This window comes from Brienomyrus brachyistius, chromosome 24, assembly GCF_023856365.1.
Source record: "Brienomyrus brachyistius isolate T26 chromosome 24, BBRACH_0.4, whole genome shotgun sequence".
NCBI classification, from domain to species: Eukaryota; Metazoa; Chordata; class Actinopteri; order Osteoglossiformes; family Mormyridae; genus Brienomyrus; species Brienomyrus brachyistius.
Genome location: NC_064556.1, coordinates 8,304,760 through 8,326,968, shown reverse-complemented (window position 1 = coordinate 8,326,968; position 22,209 = coordinate 8,304,760). Strand labels below are relative to the sequence as shown.

Here is a 22,209-nt window from a genome sequence, read left to right as displayed (position 1 = left end):
CTTGAGAGGAGGGGTGATATTCTGGTTTGGTGTTTGCTCTACATCTGGGAGCTGTTCTTCATACCTGGATTAACGAGTTATCTGGATTTAATTACAGTAGAGTCTCGCTTATCCGACATAAACGGGCCAGTAGAACGTCGGATAAGCAAAAATATTGGATAATGGGAGGTGTTAATACAAAGCCTATTAAATGTCAAACTATGTTATAATTTTACAGATTACAAACCTAATAATCATGTTTTACAACGAAACAACAAAAAAACTTAACTTACAGTTACAGAATTGTCTGAAGTTAAATACAGTATGTATTTAAAAAGTTCAGTCCTGTGATGATTTAAAGAAATTAAATACACACAGACACATACGCATGTAACAGACGATAAACCGGTCCGCATACAATGATAAACTGCGCTGCACTGAGTAGTGAGTTGTGACAGTGAGTGAGTGAGGGGGGGGCGAATGACAGACACATGAGTCATAGTATAGATGAGTGCGACACTGTACAGTCGGGGTAACTAATTAGCTGCGGTACAGTTGGGAGCAACAAAAAATAGATGCTCATGCTCGCAACTTGCAGTTATTGTTGCCGATTGATGCGTTTTTTTGTTTTTTTTTTGCGGATGGACGTCGGATAATATGGATTGTCTGATAAGCGAAGGTTGAATAAGCGAGACTCTACTGTATTGACAATTTGACTAGATTCCAGATATGTCATTTCTTTGAAACTCGTGTTGGATTGGTTGTCACAGCGACCAATACTTAAGCTCAAACCTGCTAGGAGCAGGTTTATTCGATGTAAACAAGTATTTGCCAAATAAGAATAGCATTTCAAATTGAGTGTTTGTTGGGCGATCGTCAAGATTAGAGTATTCGGATGATTGATCCTTGACAGTTTTCGCTTCAATCGAGAGGGAATAATATTCAGCTGTAATTTACAAGCTCCACATACTACGAGCCAATGCCACCTAAGTCAGGTCAGACACTGTGTCCCCATCCAACAATATTATTATATATTAATATAGTACGATATTAATATTTATATATTAATATAATTTAATGACTATATAATATATATTTTTTTGTTTCACGCTTCATGATGTATGACCTCATCAGTGACCACAGGAGCATGCAATTTAATCCAGTTTGGTTAATCCTGTTTTCCCACAGCTTTGAGGAACCGAAAAAGCCGTATCCATGATTGGACAGTCTGGGTTGTGTCCTCTGATCTTGGATGTTTCAAACCACATACAAAGAATACCCCCCCCCTGCTGTTTTTCATTTCATTCTGTTGCTCAGTTGCTATTTGTGTCTTCAGGGAGGGACTGAACTGTAAAAAACCCACCCAACACGGGGACACCATTTAATCCCCCCCCCCCCACGCACACACAGCTGGAGGCAAGCGCCCAACCCTAGAGATGCGAGGCTGCAGTGATGCCCACTGTGTCCCCCTCATCATGTTCTTATCGCCATTACCCAGGGGACATTTGGCACAGAAATTATACATGAAATCACACTGCATTGGATCCAGCTCTCAACGTGATATTTGATTATTATTAAATCCAGTCTGCTGATCACATGATTATTTTCCACAAAAAAACTATTCAGCAGCATCACTGAGCTCAGTAAATAAACCCCCCCCCCCCACACACACACACACAGACACACACGCAAACACACATATTTTAATGCTGACTGTTTAGCGGATTATCTTTATATTGTTTAAAGACAAAAAACTTAAGTGGGCCGCTTCTACTGAAGAACTCCTTGTCACTGGCCCCCAAGTTACATGTGTTTGAGACACCTACTAAACTGGATTAACTGTGAGATGATGAATGAAATCATGTGTCTTCTTACAGTATCGCACTTACAGGGTGAAGGCAGGCCGAGGTGGGCCGCCTCTGGCATTCCTACTGTGTGACACCATGGGATTGGAACAAACAGCTAATGGAGGGGTGAACCCTAAAGATATAGTGAGCATCCTGAAGGGCTACATACCAGATGAGTACCAGGTAAGAACTGTGTATCTAACCAGGCCTCAAAAATACCTCCTAATGAACACATGCAGGTCTGATCACTGTAATGGCTTACAGAAGTCACACATTTATGATTACTGGTCTTATTCTTTCCAACTATTTTCTGAGGAAACCAAATCTCAGTCATTGTTCTGTTTTTAGCATAAATAAGGTACTGTTGTTACACAAATGTCACATGGCATTTTGCTTGAGTTCCTCGTGATCTCAAAGTCAGTGCATGTCTGCATGACACCTTTTTGTTTCTTTAGTTCAATCCAGTGCAACCAAAGACAACAGAGGATCATCAGCACTGCAGCACACAGACAATTGCAGACAGGATCCACTGTGTGGTGTATGTGATGGACAGCTCATCACCTGGATTTATGCACCCAGACACGAAGAAGAAAGTTGATCAAATACGACAGGATTGTAGATTGCAAAGTTAGTGAGTGGGGAGAACAGGGAGGGAGGTGGCATCTGATCTGGAGTTTAAATTCATAAACAACTAAATCAGCTATTTTGTATGGAAATTATAATGTGTGTTATCACCTGGCTTTCTGGAAACTTGTATCATACTGAATAATTACACAGTAACATTATAAGTAACATCACTCATCCCTGAGAAGTAATGACTTTAATTATTTAGAAAAATACCAAGACAAATTCAGTTTCCTTGAATGGAACATCACAAACTGAAAGTTTTCCGTACCTTTGGCATAAACAGTATTCATGCTGTAACTGAAGGAGCTCCTGGATGCTCCACCACACAAAGCTGCTCCATCTGTGAGAAGCTGGAGGGCTTTCTGTCACATAGAGTCCATTTAAGGGGATGGGATGCTGGGACATGAACATGAGCTGAGTTGAGCACATGTGGATTCAGGAAGGGCAGACTGATGCTGGCAGGTGCTTCTGAGTAAGAATAAGACAGACATCAGTGTGCTGATTGCTATGGGTTTGCTTATGAAACCGTGTCATCTGATAATGGCTTATTCCGTACAATATTTCATCATAAATGTGATTGACATTTCTGTTGATGTTTTTAGAGGTCCCTCTAGTAGTGCTACTGACCAAAGTGGATAAAGCGTGTCCACTTGTGGAAGAGGACTTGAAGAATGTGTACTACAGCTGCTACATAAGGGATCTGGTGAGTTTGGTTACAAGCTGACTAGATGCCAACTGGACAGGTTACTTGTGACAGCAAAATACACCCAGACAAACACAATGACCAAGTGAGAGACAGCAGTTCACCTGGCTGATTATTTGTGGTCTGTAGGAGGAAACAGGGTGAGCAAGCAAACATCACACATGGAGTCAGTGGGAGGGATCGAACCCACAGCCCTGGGGGTGTGACCTTCTGTTTATTATATTCCAATGGCTCACAAAACTTTATCTTCAGTATTTCAGGGCTCCAGATGGCGAGTAAAATGGCCACCAATACAACTAGATTTACAATTTTGTGACTAGTTTTTTCATTCTAGATGGAAACTTCCTCGCACAATCAAATAAAAAATAAATAAGGCAAGAAAAGGGGCTTTTAATTATGTGCACTTACCCCATGTATGCCTTTCATTCTACATTATCACGTGGTTAAACCCTGGCTAGATCCAGGGCAGTGTTGACAGACTGGATGGGTTTTGTCAAATAGTTGCGTTGGAAACTCTTCACGCTATCTGGCAACCCGTTGTAGAGAGTATGGAGCCTCAGAAGGGGCAGAGAGGGGAAAAAAATACCCCCACAATCCCGCAATACTTTTCCATTACCATTAATAACTGCACTGTATTTGTTTAAAGTAAAATAGGTGGCATTTACTTATGGACTGATGAGGATTAACCTAAATAATACATATATATCCTGTGAAGTGAGCTTTAAGCATTAAACTATGGGGGACAATGCATCATGTAACTTGCATATTATGTGTTTTTATACATAATTATTAATAATTGCACTGTGTTTATTCACACTTTAAGCAAGACAGCTGGACTACTGAACATGGAATTAACACACAAACATTGAATGATATTACAAACAGTGAAAAATATTACAAACAGTGAAAGACACCACGGTACAGTTAGCTTTATGGAGCCTCCCAGTTGTCAGAGCTTTCAACAAAAGCAAGCAACTCTTTATTTACGGGCGAATTTTAATTAATATTTCAACGTTTGTGTGTCCACAACACATGCAATTGGGCAGCTGTCTAGCTTATATATTGCATATTTCGGTGTCATTTATTATGATGTCATTATGTATCAGAATGCAGAAGGCAATAGTAGGCAGGTCAGATAGCTCAGAAAGGAGAAAGAAAAGGCAGTGTATACTGGAAAGAAAATATCTATGTAAGTATTTTTTAATTAATTTCACATTTAGCATGTGATGAAGATTATGGCTCCATAAAAAAGCATTTGGTTCCTAAATATTTTGGGTTTGAGTTGGATGTTTTTTTAGTCTGGAGTCTTGCATTATTTTCTAAAAAAATAATATTCTCCGGCAACAAAATGACTCTGTGTGTAGCATTGTGGCCTCGCATCTCCATGGTTGTGGGATTGAATCCCACCTCCACTCCATGTCTGTGCAGTTTGCGTGTTCTCCCTGTGACTGTGTGCCCCCCCCCCCCATAACTGAAAACATGTTTTTGGGGTAATTGGCATCTCAGTGTGTGATTGTGTGAGCTGCAATGAGCCGGCATCCTGGCCTGGGTGTCTCCTTCCTCATGTCCTCTGTTTCCTGGGATATGCTCACTATGTACTGGATAGGTAGTTATGAGATTTTGGCCTTTTCAGTTGTGACTTTTTACAACCCTGTTTGAAACTAATCTTGCAATATAGCAATTAAAGAAAAGATATATGAAGAGGAATGTAAATGTCTCTCTGCAGATCAAAAAAGCAAGTGGATGTCTGGGCATTGCGGAGTCGAATGTGCTTCCTGTGAAGAATTACTCCCATGAGATTGAGCTGAATGACACCTGTGACATCCTGCTCCTCACCGCCATGAAGCAGATGCTCAACTTTGCTGACAATTACTTAGACAACTTTGATTAGGACACTCAGTAGAGAGACACCATGAATTCATGGTAATTGGGGTCAGTGCCAACAGCTCATTCTGATGGTGTCGAGAGCTGCCGCCCAGGTTTTTGTGTCCTGCAGTCTATAGATATAATCATACGCATTAATACTCCTGCGTGGGTCACTGTCTCTCTCAGTCTTAACTATGGTTTGGTTCAGTTTTCTACGCCTATATTTCGAGTTTTCTTCAGTGTCTCTGCCAGTTTGATTACTACCCTGTAGGTTTGGAAATGATCAAATAAACTGAAATAAAATGGTCTCATATTCAACTTCTGCATCAGTGGAATTTTTAATGAAAGGATATGTCACATGAAGGTTTTTCAGAAGATCTTATCAAAGTGTTTAGCTTTCTAGTTTAACTGTACTTAGGCCCTTCTACTCAGACAGCCAACTGAGTGGAGTGATAAAATAATCTTGTGTAATATGTCAGAACATCAAGCTACCTACTTATATAATTGACCTCAAAGGTCATATGTGAACAAGAGACCTTCTGATGAAGGGAAGGGCTGTAGATCTACACGGCGCATCATTCAGCAGTGGAATCAGACTGAGATGCCACCCTCACCAGGGTCAGTACACATCCAGGGAGGCAGACGGCTGACAGGAAGCCGAGAAGATGAGACCCCTAGTGCAGAGCAGACAGCAGCAGCCCCAGGAGGGAAGTGAGGGTCAGAATCAGTTTTGAAATATCACCAAGCTGACTTTGACCATCATCTGAAATGCTATGCTCATAAAATCCAAATGCTCCTCCTGTATTTTCAGGACAGAACCAATCATAACTGTGGCTATTAAATGACAATGTTAGCGATTCATTTTTTCCTGTAGTACCGACAGTATTTTTCAGGGAATCTTGATCACACTACAGTCCAGTTAGGCCTCATCCCCCCCCTCCTGATGGTGAAGGCGGTCTCCATACCGGCATATACAGTGCTCAGCATAAATGAGTACACCCCCTTTGAAAAGTAAGATTTGAATCAATATTTCAATGAACACAAGGACAATTTCCAAAATTTTGACAAGAAGAGATTTATAGAACATTTGCTTAAAAAATGAACATGGGGAAAAAGGAATACACCCCACAACAAAAGCTACTACATCTAGTATTTTGCATGACCTCCATGATTTTTAAGGACAGCACCAAGTCTTATAGTCATGGAATGATCAAGTTGGCGACATATCGCAACATCTATCTTTTTCCATTCTTCAAGAATGACCTCTTTTAGAGCCTGGATGCTGGATGGAGAGTGACGCTCTTCAGAATTCCCCATACTGTAGATGTCCAACTGGGTTCAGATCAGGAGAAATACTTGGCCACTGAATCACTTTCAGTTCTTCTTCAGAAATGCAACAGTGGCCTTAGCTGTGTGTTTTGGATCATTATCATGTTGGAAAAGTGCACGATGACCAAGTGCACAGAGTGGTGTTGGCATCTTCTCTTTCAATATGGAGCAGTACATCTGTGAATTCATGATACCATCAATTAAATGCAGCTCCCTGACACCAGCAGCACTCATGCAGCCCCACATAAGGACCCTGCTGCCACCATGTTTCACTGTAGGCACCATACATTCTTCTTTATACTCCCCACCTTTGCGACGCCATACAGTTTTGAAGCCATCAGTTCCAAAAACATTTACCTTGGCCTCGTCACTCTATAGTATAGGGTCTCAGCATGGGCTCCTGGCAAATTCTAGATGGCTTTAGATTTTTTGTGTGTGGGCTTTAGGAGAGGTTTCCTGCGTGGACGACACCCATGCATGCCATTCCTCTGCATTGTACGTCGTATTGTGTCACGGGAAACAGTCCCCCCAGTTTGGCTTTCACCTTCTTTAGCTCACTGCAGTGAACTTTCATGGCGATTTTCTTTATCCCTTCTCATCAGAAGATGCTCCTGTCGAGGTGTTAACTTCCGTGGACGGTCTGGACGTCTCTGTGAGACGGTTGCAGTTCCATCTTTCTTAAATTTTTGCATAATTTTTGCTAAAGTGTTTTGACTGATAAGTACAGCGTTGCTGATCTTCTTGTAATCTTCACCTTTCTTGTGTAAAGAAATTACTGTCTTTCTCAGGTCTTGTGACTTTTCTCATCCATGTGTTGCCATTGCTGACAGCATAGAATTGGACAAGGTTTCTTTGTTAATTAATACCCCTTTATAGTCAAAACGCCCATTTAATGAATAATTAGACTCACCTGTGGTTGATATCTTGTTAATTAGAACTTTGTAGTCTAAAATTCAGCTTTGTTCCTAAAGACTTTTAATGGGGCGTACTCATTTTTGCAACATAGTCTTGAATGAATTTGTTAGGACATTTACTTTTTTGTGTGAGCAAACAAATCTTGTTTGCAATCAGCATTTGTGGGAGTATTTTGTAGTATAGTATCCCATAGACAATGTTGATTCTGAAAGGAAACTGAAGGTTTTCTGACAAATCTCTTGGGGTGTAGTTATTTATGCTGAGCACTGTTTGTGGTCAGCTGCATGACAGAATTATCTGCAACCATGGCTGAACTCTGGAAGGGAAGAGTTCATAGACATCGCTCCAGTGAACCCCATCCATCTGTAGAACCAAGAAGCTGCTGGTTACATCCCAGAGAGGCAGAGCCAGGGAATCTATTTCTTGCTCTACAGTATCCATCCATCCATCCATTTTCCAAACTGCTTATCCTACTGGGTTGCGGGGGGGGTCCGGAGCCTATCCCGGAAGCAATGGGCATGAGGCAGGGAACAACCCAGGATGGGGGGCCAGCCCATCGCAGGGCACACTCACACACCATTCATACACACATGCACACCTACGGGCAATTTAGCAACTCCAATCAGCCTCAGCATGTTTTTGGACTGTGGGGGGGAAACCGGAGTACCCGGAGGAAACCCCACGACGACATGGGGAGAACATGCAAACTCCACACACATGTAACCCAGGCGGAGACTCAAACCCGGGTCCCAGAGGAGTGAGGCAACAGTGCTAACCACTGCACCACCATGCCGCCCCCCTCTTTAGTATCTGTATAATATGAAACAAGATACAGGGGACCGATGCACTATTTTACACTGTCAGATTAATAACCATCTTCTAACGGCTTGAGCAGGACAGGGAGCAGCTCTGAGGATGAGACCTTGTGGATAAAGGTCACTCCATGGAAGTGGACTGTGTGTATGTCCACCTCGCTCCCCAATGCCAGAAGGTGCCAGTCTGCTCACTCCCCCTGATCCAAGGTCAGGTTGTAAAGATTACCATACGGCTTTCTGCTGATTGCTGTAAGGTCAGCAGAGGAGATGCCGAGTCAGGGCGTCATTCACAGTGTGCCGAGGTTCAGTTCTACTCATCTTCACATGGTCCCACATACACATAGTCCATTCAAAGAACAACTGAAAGAAACCATCTTAGTTGTCTGAATGTTAGATCTCACCATACATCATTTTCCACTCCTGGAAGTCCTGGGTCATAGGGAAACTGCCTGGATCCTTTCCCAGATGGACCTGGAAAACAACCGAGTTGTTGCATGGTAGAAAAATGTGCACACGCCTTCATGTCCTTTCACCACCTCCAGCAACCGCAGACACCGCTGCACTTCATCGGCAAGTATCCTTGAAACAGTGCAAAATGAAGACCTACTGAATCCAGCCGTGGAGCACGTCTTCCAGTTTTCAAAAAGGGAGACAGTGTGCGCATCTTAAGGCCTCATCACGTTCCAAAAGCTCATTCCCGCTATTCCCAGCCATTGGAAATAAAAGAGAAAGTAGGCCTGAGTACCTATCGACTGGCTGATGGCAAGAAATGGCATGCATCGCGCCTAACCAAATTCCAAGTAACTTCTGCATCTGAGAAATCCACCAGCTTGTCGCATGATGGGCGTACAGATGTGCCTGTTTCTGATTCTGACTGTCCGGACATCGAGGACACTCACACAGTCTCTGCTCGTGTCAGACAACCCCCATGCTGGTTCAAAGACTATGTAACTTAAGCTCGTGATTACACAAGTCTTACAACACCCAGTGATTTAACTTAATGTAGTCTGTGTAAATGTTCATTATTGCTAGTCCGTGACTTTCTCATAGTACTGTAGGGTGTTAAGTTTTGCTGTTCTTATTGCTAATCCTATTTTGTGTCTAATTCTGGAGAATGGTTTTATGTGTACATACAGTTACCTCTATTATGCCTATTCATGGGTGTTATAATTTGATACTTAGAGTTATACACTTGATTCTTAAGAGCACTCCGTATACAGTGAGGTTCTTTGTTGTTGCTTGCCTTCTAGCAGTGTAATTCTTAAGTGAGGGGGACTTATGTCGTGCTCCATACATTCGCCAATAGGTGGCGACAGAGGGCAAGGCTTGCTCTGAGTGTGCTTTCCCGGTAGAAGAAAAAAAGAATAGAGACTGGAAGTACCATGCTGCCGTGTTGTGTGTGATTTCGTTTACTCCTTACCCTGCATTTACCACTCCAGTCAGTCACCACGCAACACAACAAACGCCTTTGTCTACATCGATCAAACTCTCTTCTTTCACCGACAGCACCGGCAGTGTTTCTCGTAGCTTATCACAGTCTGACTGGTTGTTACTAACCTCCTCCTCAATCCGCATCAGTAGCTGTGTTACCACCCCACGAATCACACCACGCTTTCGCCTAATTCGCTCCAATGCTTCGGTCATTTCTGCAAGTTCGGTAGTCTCCAACTTAAAAGTAAGTTTAAGTCAAAGCATCAAACCTCCCACAACTCGATCCCTATTCCCGGGTTTCAGCCAAAAATGTTAGTTCGTTAGAAGAACAATTTTTTTTACTGAATGAATGCATTTTTTTACATTATGAGGGAAGTTAAACCGTTAAGCAAAAAAAATGCGCTACCGCAAATTACATCACTTCCTACTCATTTCAAAATAAAGGCATACCTGTATTAAACCAACAAATACACTTTGGTGATCCTTAACAGCACATGACATTGCATAACATACATCTTATAAATGTCTGCAAACAATTAATATCTCACATAAACCATATAAACTACAACACAAAATGCATTTCATGAATGAAAGTCATGTGGACAGTATGCATTTCGTGAATGATAAACAGTCATTTTGTGGACGAAATTCCTTTTATGAAATACAGAAATTTTTTTTATGTATTTCAGGCTGAAATACATTTTTTTATAAAAAAAATGTGTCTTTTGCTGAGTCACGAAAGACACGTAGTAGGTGCACACCCGTGGGTGGGAGTAGTACCTTCCAGTGAGCACTGGTGGCGCACTGACTTTGATTTTGCACACCCGTGGAATCATGTTTAACTTGAATTTAAATGTAATAGAAATACGAATAACTTCTGGACTCATACGTCTGCTGCTTCATTAGTGTCACTATTCATTACATTTTTAGTATTTTTAAGTCAAGCCAATGAAAAATCTTAGGGCTAATTCCCTTCAATTGCAGGCTATGTTACCATGCCATTTTCCCCTATAACACTGTCCCCAATAGTTCAGATCAGACACACTGAGTAGCTTACATGTAGAATACAACAATAAAATGGCGAATATGAATGGATTAATACAAGGAATCACAGACGGTCTGTGAGGTCCTCCTTGAAGCATTTCAAGTTATGTGGGACCCTAGGTATGAAGTCTGTTTGTTGTCAAATATTATGAACAGCTTTTCTTTAACCAGTATCAAGATCAGGCTTTTTCATACCTTCATACTGTACGGACATCATAATGCAGGGGGTTAAAGTTTCGCTAAACATTTTTTCTGCGTCATAGGAAAAAAACCTTAGCTAGCTTTGCTGGTGTCACGCTCGGCGTCTGCGGGTGAGGCGCACGGACGGGGCGAGCAGGCAGGAAGCAGGCGAGCAGTCAGAATCAGGGCAAACGGGGATTTATTAGGATGACGCGGACTTGAGAACATGGCACGCCGACTAACATCAATGACAGACAAGGCAAACAGGTAAGACCAGGACTTAAATAAGACAGGACCAAGCAAAGTAAGTGGACAAAGCTGGAGACGATCAGGGAAGCACACGTGGGTAATCAGGGGGCGTGGCACACACGAGGAGCGGACGGAGCGGGCGTCACAGAACCCCCCCCCAAAGGCGCGCTACACCGGGCGCGCCCGGGAGGAGGCGAAGGACGGGACGAGACCAGGAAACCAGAACCTAAAAGACAAAAGGAAAACCAAATCAACGGGGAACAGGGAACAAGACAGACAGGCAAAACAGACAAAGAGGCAAGAGCCAGGACAGGACACGACACAGGACAGGAAAGGCCGACAGACAGACCAGAAACGGGGACACAGAGGGAACAGGTGGGACAAAAGGAGCGGGAGTGACGGGAGGGAACAACGGGAAACCAGGAGCGGAGCGGGGCAGACCAAAGGAACGAGGAACAGAGGACAGCGGGACAGAGGCAGGAGGAGGAACAAACACAGGCAGGACCGGGGCAGGAAAGAAGGGAGAGAAGGAGGGGGAACTAAGGGGAGCCCGAGGGAGCCCCAGCGGGCGACGGGAGGCAGCCGGAGGGGCCGCAGGCGGCCGGGAGGCCGGAGCCGGAGGGGATCTCGGAGGGGCAGAGGAGACAGGGCGAGGGACCGACGCAGGGACGAGGGAGGGAGCCGGAGGGGAGACCAGGGAAGGGGACGAGGGAGCAGGAAGGGCCCCTGGCGAAGGCAAGGAGAGGGGGGGAGCCGCTGCAGGCGGCGACGTCGTGCGCCGGAGCGGGAGGACCCGGACGCGACCGAGGAGCCGCCCTCAGGGGACCCGCAGGCGACCGCCGAGGAACCAGCGGAGGGAGCGAGGCAGGGCGACGAGGCCGGGACGAGGAACCCGCAGGCGGACACCGACCAGGCGGACCAGGACCCGCAGGCGCTGACCCAGCCGTAGTGCCGGCGAGCGAGGACGAGCCAGGGGGTCGGGCGGGAGGGACCCCAGTCCGACGTCTGTGCCCCCTCCCCTTGCAGGACACAGACATACCGACCCCCGGTCGGGGTCGATGTCGCCGGGGTGAGGGTGAAGGAGTCACACGTAGGGTCCTCGAGGGGTCCCATTCAAGCTCCTCCACCTCCGAAGAGGGAGGAGCTAAGATGGAGTCCTCTGGGACCTCCTCGGGGACTAGGGCAGAAGGGACTGGAGTGAGGTCATGGACTGGAGCTGCAGGCAAGAGGGGCGTCTCGGGCGTGGGCGCTGGAGCTGCTGCAGGCACGGGGAGCGTCTCGGACGTGGGTGCTGGAGCTGCTGCCGGCACGGGGAGCGCCCCGGGCTGCGCAGGCGGCTGCGCAGGGTGCGCAGGCGGGAGTGGTTGCTCGGACGCCTGGTCAGCAGGCAGGAGCTGTCGCTCCGGAGAGGGGTCCACCGGCAGAGGCGGTCGTTCCCCTGTGGGAGCCCCCTCTCCAAGGCGCGCTTCTCCGGGCACGTCAGGGAGCGAAGGCGGCTGCTTAGGCGCCGGAGCCGCAGGCAAGGGCGGCGGATCGGGAGCCGCTGGAGCGCGGTCAGGACTCGGAGCGCAGTCAGGACTCGGAGCGCGGTCAGGACTCGGAGCGCCAGGTGGCTGCGGAGGGGGCGCCTCTGGAGCTGCTGCAGGCTGCGGGGGCGCCGGGACAGGAACACGGTCAGGCTGCGGGGGCGCCGGGACAGGAACACGGTCAGGCTGCGGGGGCGCCGGGACAGGAACACGGTCAGGCTGCGGGGGCATCAGCCCAGAAACTGCAGGACGCTGCAGTGGGGGCGCCGGCCCGGGAGCTGCAGGCCGCTGCAGTGGGGGCGCCGGCCCGGGAGCTGCAGGCCGCTGCAGTGGGGGCGCCGGCCCGGGCGCTGCAAGACGCTGCAGTGGGGGCGCCGGCCCGGGCGCTGCAAGACGCTGCAGTGGGGGCGGCGCCTCGGAAGCGGCTGTAGCAGGCGGGGACAGGAGCGCCTCGGAAGCGGCTGCGGCGAGATCAGGAACTGGGGCGAGATCAGGAACTGGGGCGAGATCAGGAACTGGGGCTGCAGGCAATTGCTGTGGGGGAGCTCGCCCGGGAACTGCAGACCGCTGTCGTGGGGGCGCTCGCCCGGGAACTGCAGGGGACTGCAACGGGGGCGCCTCAGGATCGGCTGCAGCAGGCGAAGACGGGAGCGCCTCAGGATCGGCTGCAGCAGGCGAAGACGGGAGCGCCTCAGGAGCGGCTGCAGCAGGCGAAGACGGGAGCGCCTCAGGAGCGGCTGCAGCAGGCGAAGACGGGAGCGCCTCAGGAGCGGCTGCAGCAGGCGAAGACGGGAGCGCCTCAGGAGCGGCTGCAGCAGGCGAAGACGGGAGCGGCTGCGCGAGCGGCGCAGGCGGCTGCGCGAGCGGCGTAGGCGGCCGCGTGGGAGCAAAGTCCGAGGGCGGCGGCTGCGTGGGTGGCAAGAGCAGAGGGAGCTCCTCAGACTCGGCTTTTGCCGCTCGTCGCGGAGGCGGCTGTCCCAGCTGTACCGTGACCCGGCGTGTTCTCCGGACCGGGGAAGCTGCTTGGGAAGGCAGCTTGGCAGCACTGAGGGCCTCCGTGTCGTTCAGGGAGTCCTCCAGCTCACCAGCTGGGAAGGAGGCGGGGACGAGAGCGCACGCCCCTAGGACGATCGTCCGGGCAACCGTCGGCTTCTTCCTCCTTCTCCGCTTCACCGTCGGGAAGGTAGGCTGCGCACTGTCCGAGAAAGCGGACGGCGGGAGGATGGTCCCCGGTTCGCGCAGCGCAACCCACCGCTCTTTACGGAGCTTGGCCACCCGCTGGAAGTTATCGCGCACCTCCTCCGCGAGGTGCGCGTCCCTTTCCAGGGACAGCCGGTCCAGGATGTCCCAGCTCCGGCTGATGAGATCCCAGGCCGGGGGATCTTCCCGGATGCCGGGCTGGGCGATCCAAAATAGCAGCTGATCGACATAACTGCGGTAGTCCTCCACAGTTACGGAAGCTGCTTGTTTAAGGTCTGTCATTCTGTCACGCTCGGCGTCTGCGGGTGAGGCGCACGGACGGGGCGAGCGGGCAGGAAGCAGGCGAGCAGGCAGAATCAGGGCAAACGGGGATTTATTAGGATGACGCGGACTCGGGAACATGGCACGCCGACTAACATCAATGACAGACAAGGCAAACAGGTAAGACCAGGACTTAAATAAGACAGGACCAAGCAAAGTAAGTGGACAAAGCTGGAGACGATCAGGGAAGCACACGTGGGTAATCAGGGGGCGTGGCACACACGAGGAGCGGACGGAGCGGGCGTCACAGCAGGCCTACATGTGCAGCTGTGAGCATCACCTGGCAGTGCCATACCAAGGGATTCGCACACGAATCTCTGACCACTTGGCGTTCTGACTCTGTTAAAAAATCCATGTATGGATGGTCCCAGGGCATCCTCCAGTTGCATCACATCTTAAAGCAACGTTATTGTGGTGTCGCAGGACATCGAGGCTTCCCTTCTTTGGCGTGGATCTGCCATACCTGACCAATAAGACCTAAACAGTGCCCAGCATCTTGGAGTTGCTACTGGAGCATGTGGAACTGAAGGGCCTCTACACAGAGGGGATCTGTTGCAAGTCCGGTGCTGCCAATCGCATAAGGAAGCCACCACAGAGATCTGGCTGCTTGGAAACAAGTATTGAACATAAAAGTTTGTGAACCACTGGAATCTAATAAACCAAAGGTTCAGACATCCCTGCCTCTAACTCCATGTGTGATGTTTGCTTGTTCGCTCTGATTCCTACAACAGACCACGAACATTGACCAAGGTGAGAATACTCTCTCTCACTGTGTCATTGTGTTTGTCTGAGTGTGTTTTGTTGTCACCGTAACTTGAATACTTGAATGTAACTTGAAGTTTAGCCCACATTTTCCACAACAGATAGGGGTTGGTTAGGGTTAGGGTAAAAAAAATGGATTTTTTTTTTGTTTTTTTGGATAGATAGGCTTCTGGCCTGAATACATTCAGTGTACTCCTTTGCATGGTATTTCTGTATGTGTTTAATCAGGCTCATGGTGCTAAAGCGTCCAACTCTGCTACCGCCCCACGAAACACTTGCATTGCACAAATTACATTTAGCAGTCTTGCCTTTTCCATCTTACAGTGCGAAGTAAAGTCACACTGCTTCACATGCCAACAGGTCTTACACACGACAGAAGTTCTTATGATGCGACGCGTGCTATGTTATGGCATAGGTGGAAAAAGGCAACAATCCACTGGTGGCTCTAAAACAACAGGGTTTATTCGATAAACAGAACATCAAGGGGGTAAACTACAAAATAAAAGGAACCATGTGGGGTAAAAAACAAACAGGAAAAAAATAAGGAACTAACTAAAGAAACCATAATGCAACACAACTAGATAACTGAGCAACATGTGTAGCAGGAACTAAAGAAAGCAACCACGCATAATAACATGAACACAATGACTAAGGACTAGAATTTGGACCAGCACTTAAATAGACAAAAAAACCAGGGCAAACAAGGAACAGGTATAAATCTAAATCAAGGAAGGCACAGGAACAACAGGTGAAACACAAAAACTGGGAAATGGAGCCAAATTGCAAAAAATAAGAAGCAAAGCAAACTCACTGCAAAACGTCAGCTCTCAAACACAAGTAAAAACAGATATAAAACAAGGGAATCATTATTTAAAATAAGTAAAATTATCTGCCAACAGAACAGGAAAATTTCACTTGCAAAAATTTTGAAAACAAGAAATTATATCTAGCCTCAAAAAACTCACAGACAAGTTAAAACTAGTAAATTTAGATACTAAAAAAATAAATGTGTCTAATACAGAGGAAAAAAAATCGGAATTGTTTTCTCAAAATGTAAAAAGTCCTTAAATTTAGGAAATGCTGGCCATTATCTTGAGATATTTCTTAAAACTAGTGCGGCCAGACTAAGCAAGTACATTTGTTTGAACACAAAGAAAAGATTTTAGTTTTTTTCTACATAAATGTATAGAAAATCTGCTTAAATTTAGCATTAAGGTCTGGTTTAAATATCGTAAAATAAGACAATGTACCCTGGAATTTAGAGAGAAAAGTATTCTAAAAAGTAATGCAAACTAAAATTGACTGTGTGCAGCTACCAAGTAGACTGACTTGTCTACTTGACTGGTCTTGTCTGAAGAAAGATCCTGGGATCTTCTGCAGACCGACTCAAACACAAAGAAGTGATTAACGATTATGACCACAAAAACAACTGCAGTCTCTGTGTCTTATGGTCAAGTAATATGTGAAGTATCAAAAATATATACATTTCTTGCCTCAAGGATGTATAGCATAGCCTCACTGGCATGTAACTTCTTGGGTGGAGAAACAGGTGAGGGGAACATGTCTGGTAAAGCCATCATGAAGGTGACTGACTTCACTGTTAAAAACAAAAACAGTGACACCTATGGCCTGTACTACGAAGTGGGGTGACTTGTTGGATTTAAGGTAGCCTGGGCAACAACTAAGTAACAAAGATATAGTCCATTTAAACTGTGGTACCTTAAATCCTACAAGTTACCCTGCTTCGTAGTACAGGCCACTGATTTGCTGAGGCCAATAGGTCTGGAAGTTGGTGCTTGGAAAATGGAAGGTTGGAACAGTACCATTAAACCAGAGGTGCTTGATGAGCCATGGAGGAATGTTACGTGGGCTCATGGGTATGAAGCATTCCCACCCCCCACTCACACACACACACACACACACACACACACATATAAACATGAGGCAGTGTATGTCATGTCCTGCCCATCATGTCCACCTGACCCTCCCATCTCCTCCAACGACTGCAGGGACGGAGTATAAACTGACTGCAGCCAAGTCGGACAACCTCTACTCCTGACGTCAGTAAAGTTAGTTTGCGGTTCGTTATTCACATTGCAAACGGCCATAAAACATACAAATTATTGCTTCTTGTGATAGTCCTGATGTGTGAATTCAGAAAATGCAAATCACATCAAAATCTCACATCAAAACCAGACGATCCCATTACTCCAAAAGCATCTCATAGTAAACATCCTGATTTGTGAAAATTTTCCCAACTGATAACTTGTCCATATATCACATGTAAACCCATAAAAAAACACATTGAAGAACGTACGTTTTAAGGAGGACCTGAGAGGTCTTAAGGTGGACCAACAATATAGCCCAAATCCACACATTCATCCTACATGCATTTAAACTGGTTAGGGCCTGGTCATAGACAGACCCAGGAAATTTTGCCACAGCATTGTAATCTGTAGTTTGGTGCCATAAGTTTCAGGAGGTTGCCCTGCAGGTCCTCCGGACTTCCAACCCTCCAGTCACCATTGGCTGGTCGTTCGCTTCAGCTCCGCCTCCCGGACCTGGCCACACCCCTCCCGTCTGCGGCACCGGTCCGTCACACAGAAAAGACCACGGCTAGTAACTTCGACAGCTCTGCTCATTTGATTTTCTTGTATTTTTGGTTTGCTGTATCGGTTTTGGATTCTTGTGCATGACGGTTTGTTTATTGGTTTCCGCCTCGCTCTTTCTCTGCACCTTCGCCCCGGCTTTGATTGTTTTTTTGGGCTTGATCTCACGCCTGTTTGTTGACCATTCTCTTGCTCACCCCCTCGGACACTGTCGTCCTGTGTGTTTCCTGTGTGTTTGTGCTGTGACTGCCATTTTTGTTCTGCGTGACGGGTTCCTTAATTGTTGGTTTGGTTAGGGAGTTAGGACTTAGTATTGTTGTTTTGCTTGTGTTTTCACGTAGGACTAGCTTAGTTTGGGCATTCGTTCGGTAGTGGAGTTTTGCTTATTGTTTTGGCCATTGTCACTCCCGAAGTCTGTTGCACCTATTGTCGTGAACGTGTATGAAATATAAAAAAAAACTATAAAAAAAGATCCCTTTGTGCCCCGTGTTCCCTTTCCTCCGCCCCTGGTTGTCCTGTTTCCCCTTTCCCTCTTCCCTTCCCTTTCCGTTACGTCCAACCCTAGACTGGACCATAACACATATTACTTGCACATTAATGGAATGTGCTGTGTGTTTTACGTGTCTGTAAATGTGCTCGTGGATTGGGGGCGGGGGGGCAATATTTCATATTTTTCCTATGTATGCAAAAGTACTACCTGCATTACACCTGCTTGTCACGCGCATATATTTTTCAACAGAAACCAGACGTTATCTTTATACCTAATTTTCATACATGCAGCAGAACACATAACCCGTGTCTCTTTGACCATCTCCTCCCTTGTGTTTGGGCAAAACTCCCACTTTTAGCTTGATCCTCCCATGAATACATATGCATGAGTACAAAAAGCACAACTTGACGTTCTTCTCTGGTATGCAGACTGTGGTTTTAGGCATGTGCGGTATGTTTGTACATACCGTGCCATGTTTTTATACGCATATTTAAATGAAATTACGTCTGAGACGTACGCAAACATATTACGACATTCTTCCAGGGGTGCTGCTAACTGTGACCTCCAAGTTATAGAGAGCAAGATGTTGTCAGTGAAGAGAAGCATTGCAATGTACCTGCCAATGGCAAATAATGCCTGTTTGTTTTTCAGTATATCTACCCTGCATAGTCAAGGCAACTGAAAAGAGCTTTATTGCCAAACCAAACAGAAACAGATATGCAGTCACATGAAATAATAACGTACCCCCAAGACCACAGTGTGCCATACAGAAAGAAAGTGGCAAGGGGGGGTTTCCACAGTGAGAAACAGGGGGGCTGGACACAAAGCTTTATTAATACAGTGCAATGCGAATGTAAATAAATACAGTAGAATTAAGGGAAGCAATAAGGATTGTTAGAAATAGGTGATCAGTGTTGACACACCACAGTGCACAACAATGAAATGTATCCTCTGCATTTAACCCATATGTGACATAGCAGAGGACCAGCTAATTCCTGTACCTGGTCATAGACTTGAACCAGAAATCTTTCAATTACAAGTATACTTCTCTAACCATTAGACCACCACTGTCCCTAATTATGCTTCATTGAATAAACAGATAAACAGTGCCTGTTGGGGGGGGGGGGGAGATGTAAGATGGCCAGCAGAGTATTTAATGACCTGGCCACTTTGGGACTGGTTTCTGAACCTGCAGGAACTGCATCAGATGCTCCTGTTTTGCATTTTAAGGTTTTTTTGTGAAGTTGTAGGTCTGATTCACAGTTTGAGATCAGACAGATAAGCCAGGACTGGACAGCTTTCTGTTTCATTTACAAGAACTATGGTGACATTTATAGTTACTTAACTTACAGGATTTACCTGTTTCTGCTCCCCTACGCTTAGATGTTATCATAGCATTCATCCATCAGAGCAGAGCACGCGCTCACACTCCCCGGGCAGCCCTGTCACCTGTTACGCCCATCTAGTCTGCACTCCTCAGATGGATCAACTGAAAGTGAAAGTCAATAAATGTGTTTTTGTCTGAGCACATCTGAGTCCTTGTTGTGACATGTAACTCTGAAACTACGCCTATTAATTTATTATACATTCTACTTACATGCTAATTTTCAAAATCTTTCCCCACCAATTATGTGGTTTCCCTTATTTCTTTGTGTGTCTTTATGTCCATGTCTTAAATGTCATTTATATCATTCATATTTTCATGTCTAAATATACTAGTCTAGTGTAGCTAGACAAACATCTTCTGGCAATGGACCAGAATGGATCTGACTGCAGATGGGCGAATTCTATCTGAACCCAGACCTACTGTAGGTAATAGGTTTTACTTAGTAATACTTAGTACTACTTAGTAGTAAATGCGTAACACATCTCCCAATCCAGTTTGGTCTTATTCTGCTATACCTGGCATTTGTCTCGACAAAGCTTAGAGCAGTTCTTTGATTTGATTTGATTTGATTTGATTCAAACCCTTTATTGCTGTTGCAATATACCATGTCACTAGTCACAAGTCCACAAGTCTATGGTGGAGATTAGGCATTATGCTTATCAGCTTCCTAATACTGCATATCATTTTTAGTGGCCAAAAAGTCACATTTTCTGTGCATGTGCTGTGGTTTTTCCCTTGCGAATCAAAAATCAGATAAGTGAAACATACTAACTGAGGTGGATGAATATCAAAAAATTATACAACACAAACAATTTTATAAATATACATTTCTTTAGTTCAATTTGCATTTATTCCAAACCTTAACTTAAATCCATTTTAAGTTTTATTTTATTGGGTGTAGTGTTTGAGGTGGTGGAGCACAGACTACTCTGAGCCAGAGTTCCCAGAGCTGAGGTCCAGCATAAATTAAACACTGCATATAGGTAGAGAAAATGCTTGGTTCTGTGTGCATTAGTAAGTGCATTGACACATAAGGTAAGTAATATGTTTTTTTTTTGTTTGCCCGCCAAAAGCAAGAACATGACATTAAAGTGGACTTCATGAAACATTCAGAATCAAGTGGACTTTTCAGCTGGCCAAGTGAAAATCGTAGAGACAAGTGTTGGATTCCAGTGCAGCATGTTCTCTGTTTTATTAGTGCACTTGATTCACAGGGACAGAGTGCTCAATTTTACAAACTTTCTTTGGATGATGAGGACAAAATTGAACGAAACTTCCTGAAGTATTGACTTGTCACAGGAACTGTGTTAGTCCTGATGGATTGACCAAAGAATATGTAAGAACTGTGAACATGGCTTCTCATTAATTCAATGATGCTACTAGTAGGTTTTCTAATTTAAGATCTATATTATGTTATATTTTCAGCATTTATAGTTCAGTTATGCTTCTTTCAACTGTATAAGTTTCATTCCCATCACTAACTATCTACACAGTCAACCACGCCCCCGAAGTAGGGGGTCCTGTGGGGGATTTCTCACCTGTGACCATTTTCAGATGGCAGTATATCAAAGAATAAATGGTTATTTAGAATGAATTTGCATCTGCTTACAGTGTCTTCCTCAAAGAACAAAAATATAGAAGAATATTGGATGTAGGTGTGGTGGTGACCCCACAGCTTGGGGTCAGAATCCGAAAAAAGTGAACCAAAAACTGATTTTTGCAGGTCCATAACTTTGAAGTGCTTCCCCTGAACTTAATTTTAATACCAGAAAACCTTCACAAATGACATGCGCGATTCGCGAGTGCAAAAAAGGGGGAGTGGCACCCAAATTTGAAAGGGCCATAACTTTGGACTGCATCAGAATTTTTCAATAAAACTTGGAGAATTTTCAGTGTTCTCTATAAGGATCAAAATATCAAGTTTTCATCAAAATCAGGAATGATGCCCATGGAGCCCCTGGTTGATTTGGCATGAACTGACCCAACAGTCAACAGCTGGCTGGTGGAAACAAGTTCTTTTTTTATGTTTAAATAAATAATCAAGCAAAGTATTAACTGTTGTGGCTTACAACTGTTAAATGGTACTCAATGAACTGTTGTATAAAAGCCTGTGGCCTCGTGTCTACAACCAAGTCACAGCCATGATATATTGGAGCACAACCACTAGGAGTGCAGCTATCAATTATTTTAGTAATCGAGTATTCCATCAAGTATTCTATCGGTTATTCCATCGATTAATCAAGTAATTGGATAAGAAATATTTTTTTCTTATTAAAGAGCAATAGTAACTATTCAAAAAAGAAAAAAATAGACAGGTCTCTTAAAATGAACAATTCACTGGTTTCCTTTTTGGGAACATTTTTAATGATTGAACTCCATACAACGACTGACAAAAGAACTAAACCCATTTAGTGCATTTATGTACATATTTGTATTTTTTTTTTTAAAACAGAAAACACTTTCTTAAATGCAAAAATAAACAAAATAATGTCAAATAAAATGACAAAGAAGGTATACATCTTAAACTAAGGCATAAATTAAGGCGGCCTTTACTCTCTGTGTTCTTGTACATTTATAGGAGGCATAAAAAAAAGTTCTGGCAGGATTGTATCTCCTGGATGAGGTGGGAATGGTGCATGCGTGTTCATGTGTGTGTGAGTGAATGTGAGTGACAGTTTGGTCAAAATGCTGTCAGTCAACTGAGCAGCTCGCTGAACTGAACATGGTGCAGCTGTTCATGCGACACTGTGATTCACTGCAAAAGAGAGGAAATAATAGTAATTCAGTGTCTCAAAGTTTTACTGGCCCAAGGCTGTTGGGGGAAGGGGGAGTGTAATTTTTATATTATATTTTTTTATTATATTCATGTAATATTACTCATATTAATCTAAATCTGCAGAATAATGTTACTGTACTAAAGCCTTTAAAT

General features: G+C 45.1%; 2 protein-coding genes across 2 annotated transcripts in view; both read left to right on the top strand.

The window, feature by feature from the left end:
* LOC125720156 (interferon-induced protein 44-like) overlaps window positions 1-22,209 on the top strand; it is a 100,538-nt gene that overhangs the window by 4,832 nt on the left and 73,497 nt on the right. The window lies entirely within an intron of this gene.
* Window positions 2,460-5,340, top strand: LOC125720168 (interferon-induced protein 44-like). Its single transcript, XM_048995353.1, has 2 exons — window positions 2,460-3,156; window positions 4,883-5,340. The coding sequence occupies exons 1-2, from the start codon at window positions 3,046-3,048 to the stop codon at window positions 5,045-5,047; spliced, it is 276 nt and encodes a 91-aa protein (XP_048851310.1). The 5' UTR covers window positions 2,460-3,045; the 3' UTR covers window positions 5,048-5,340.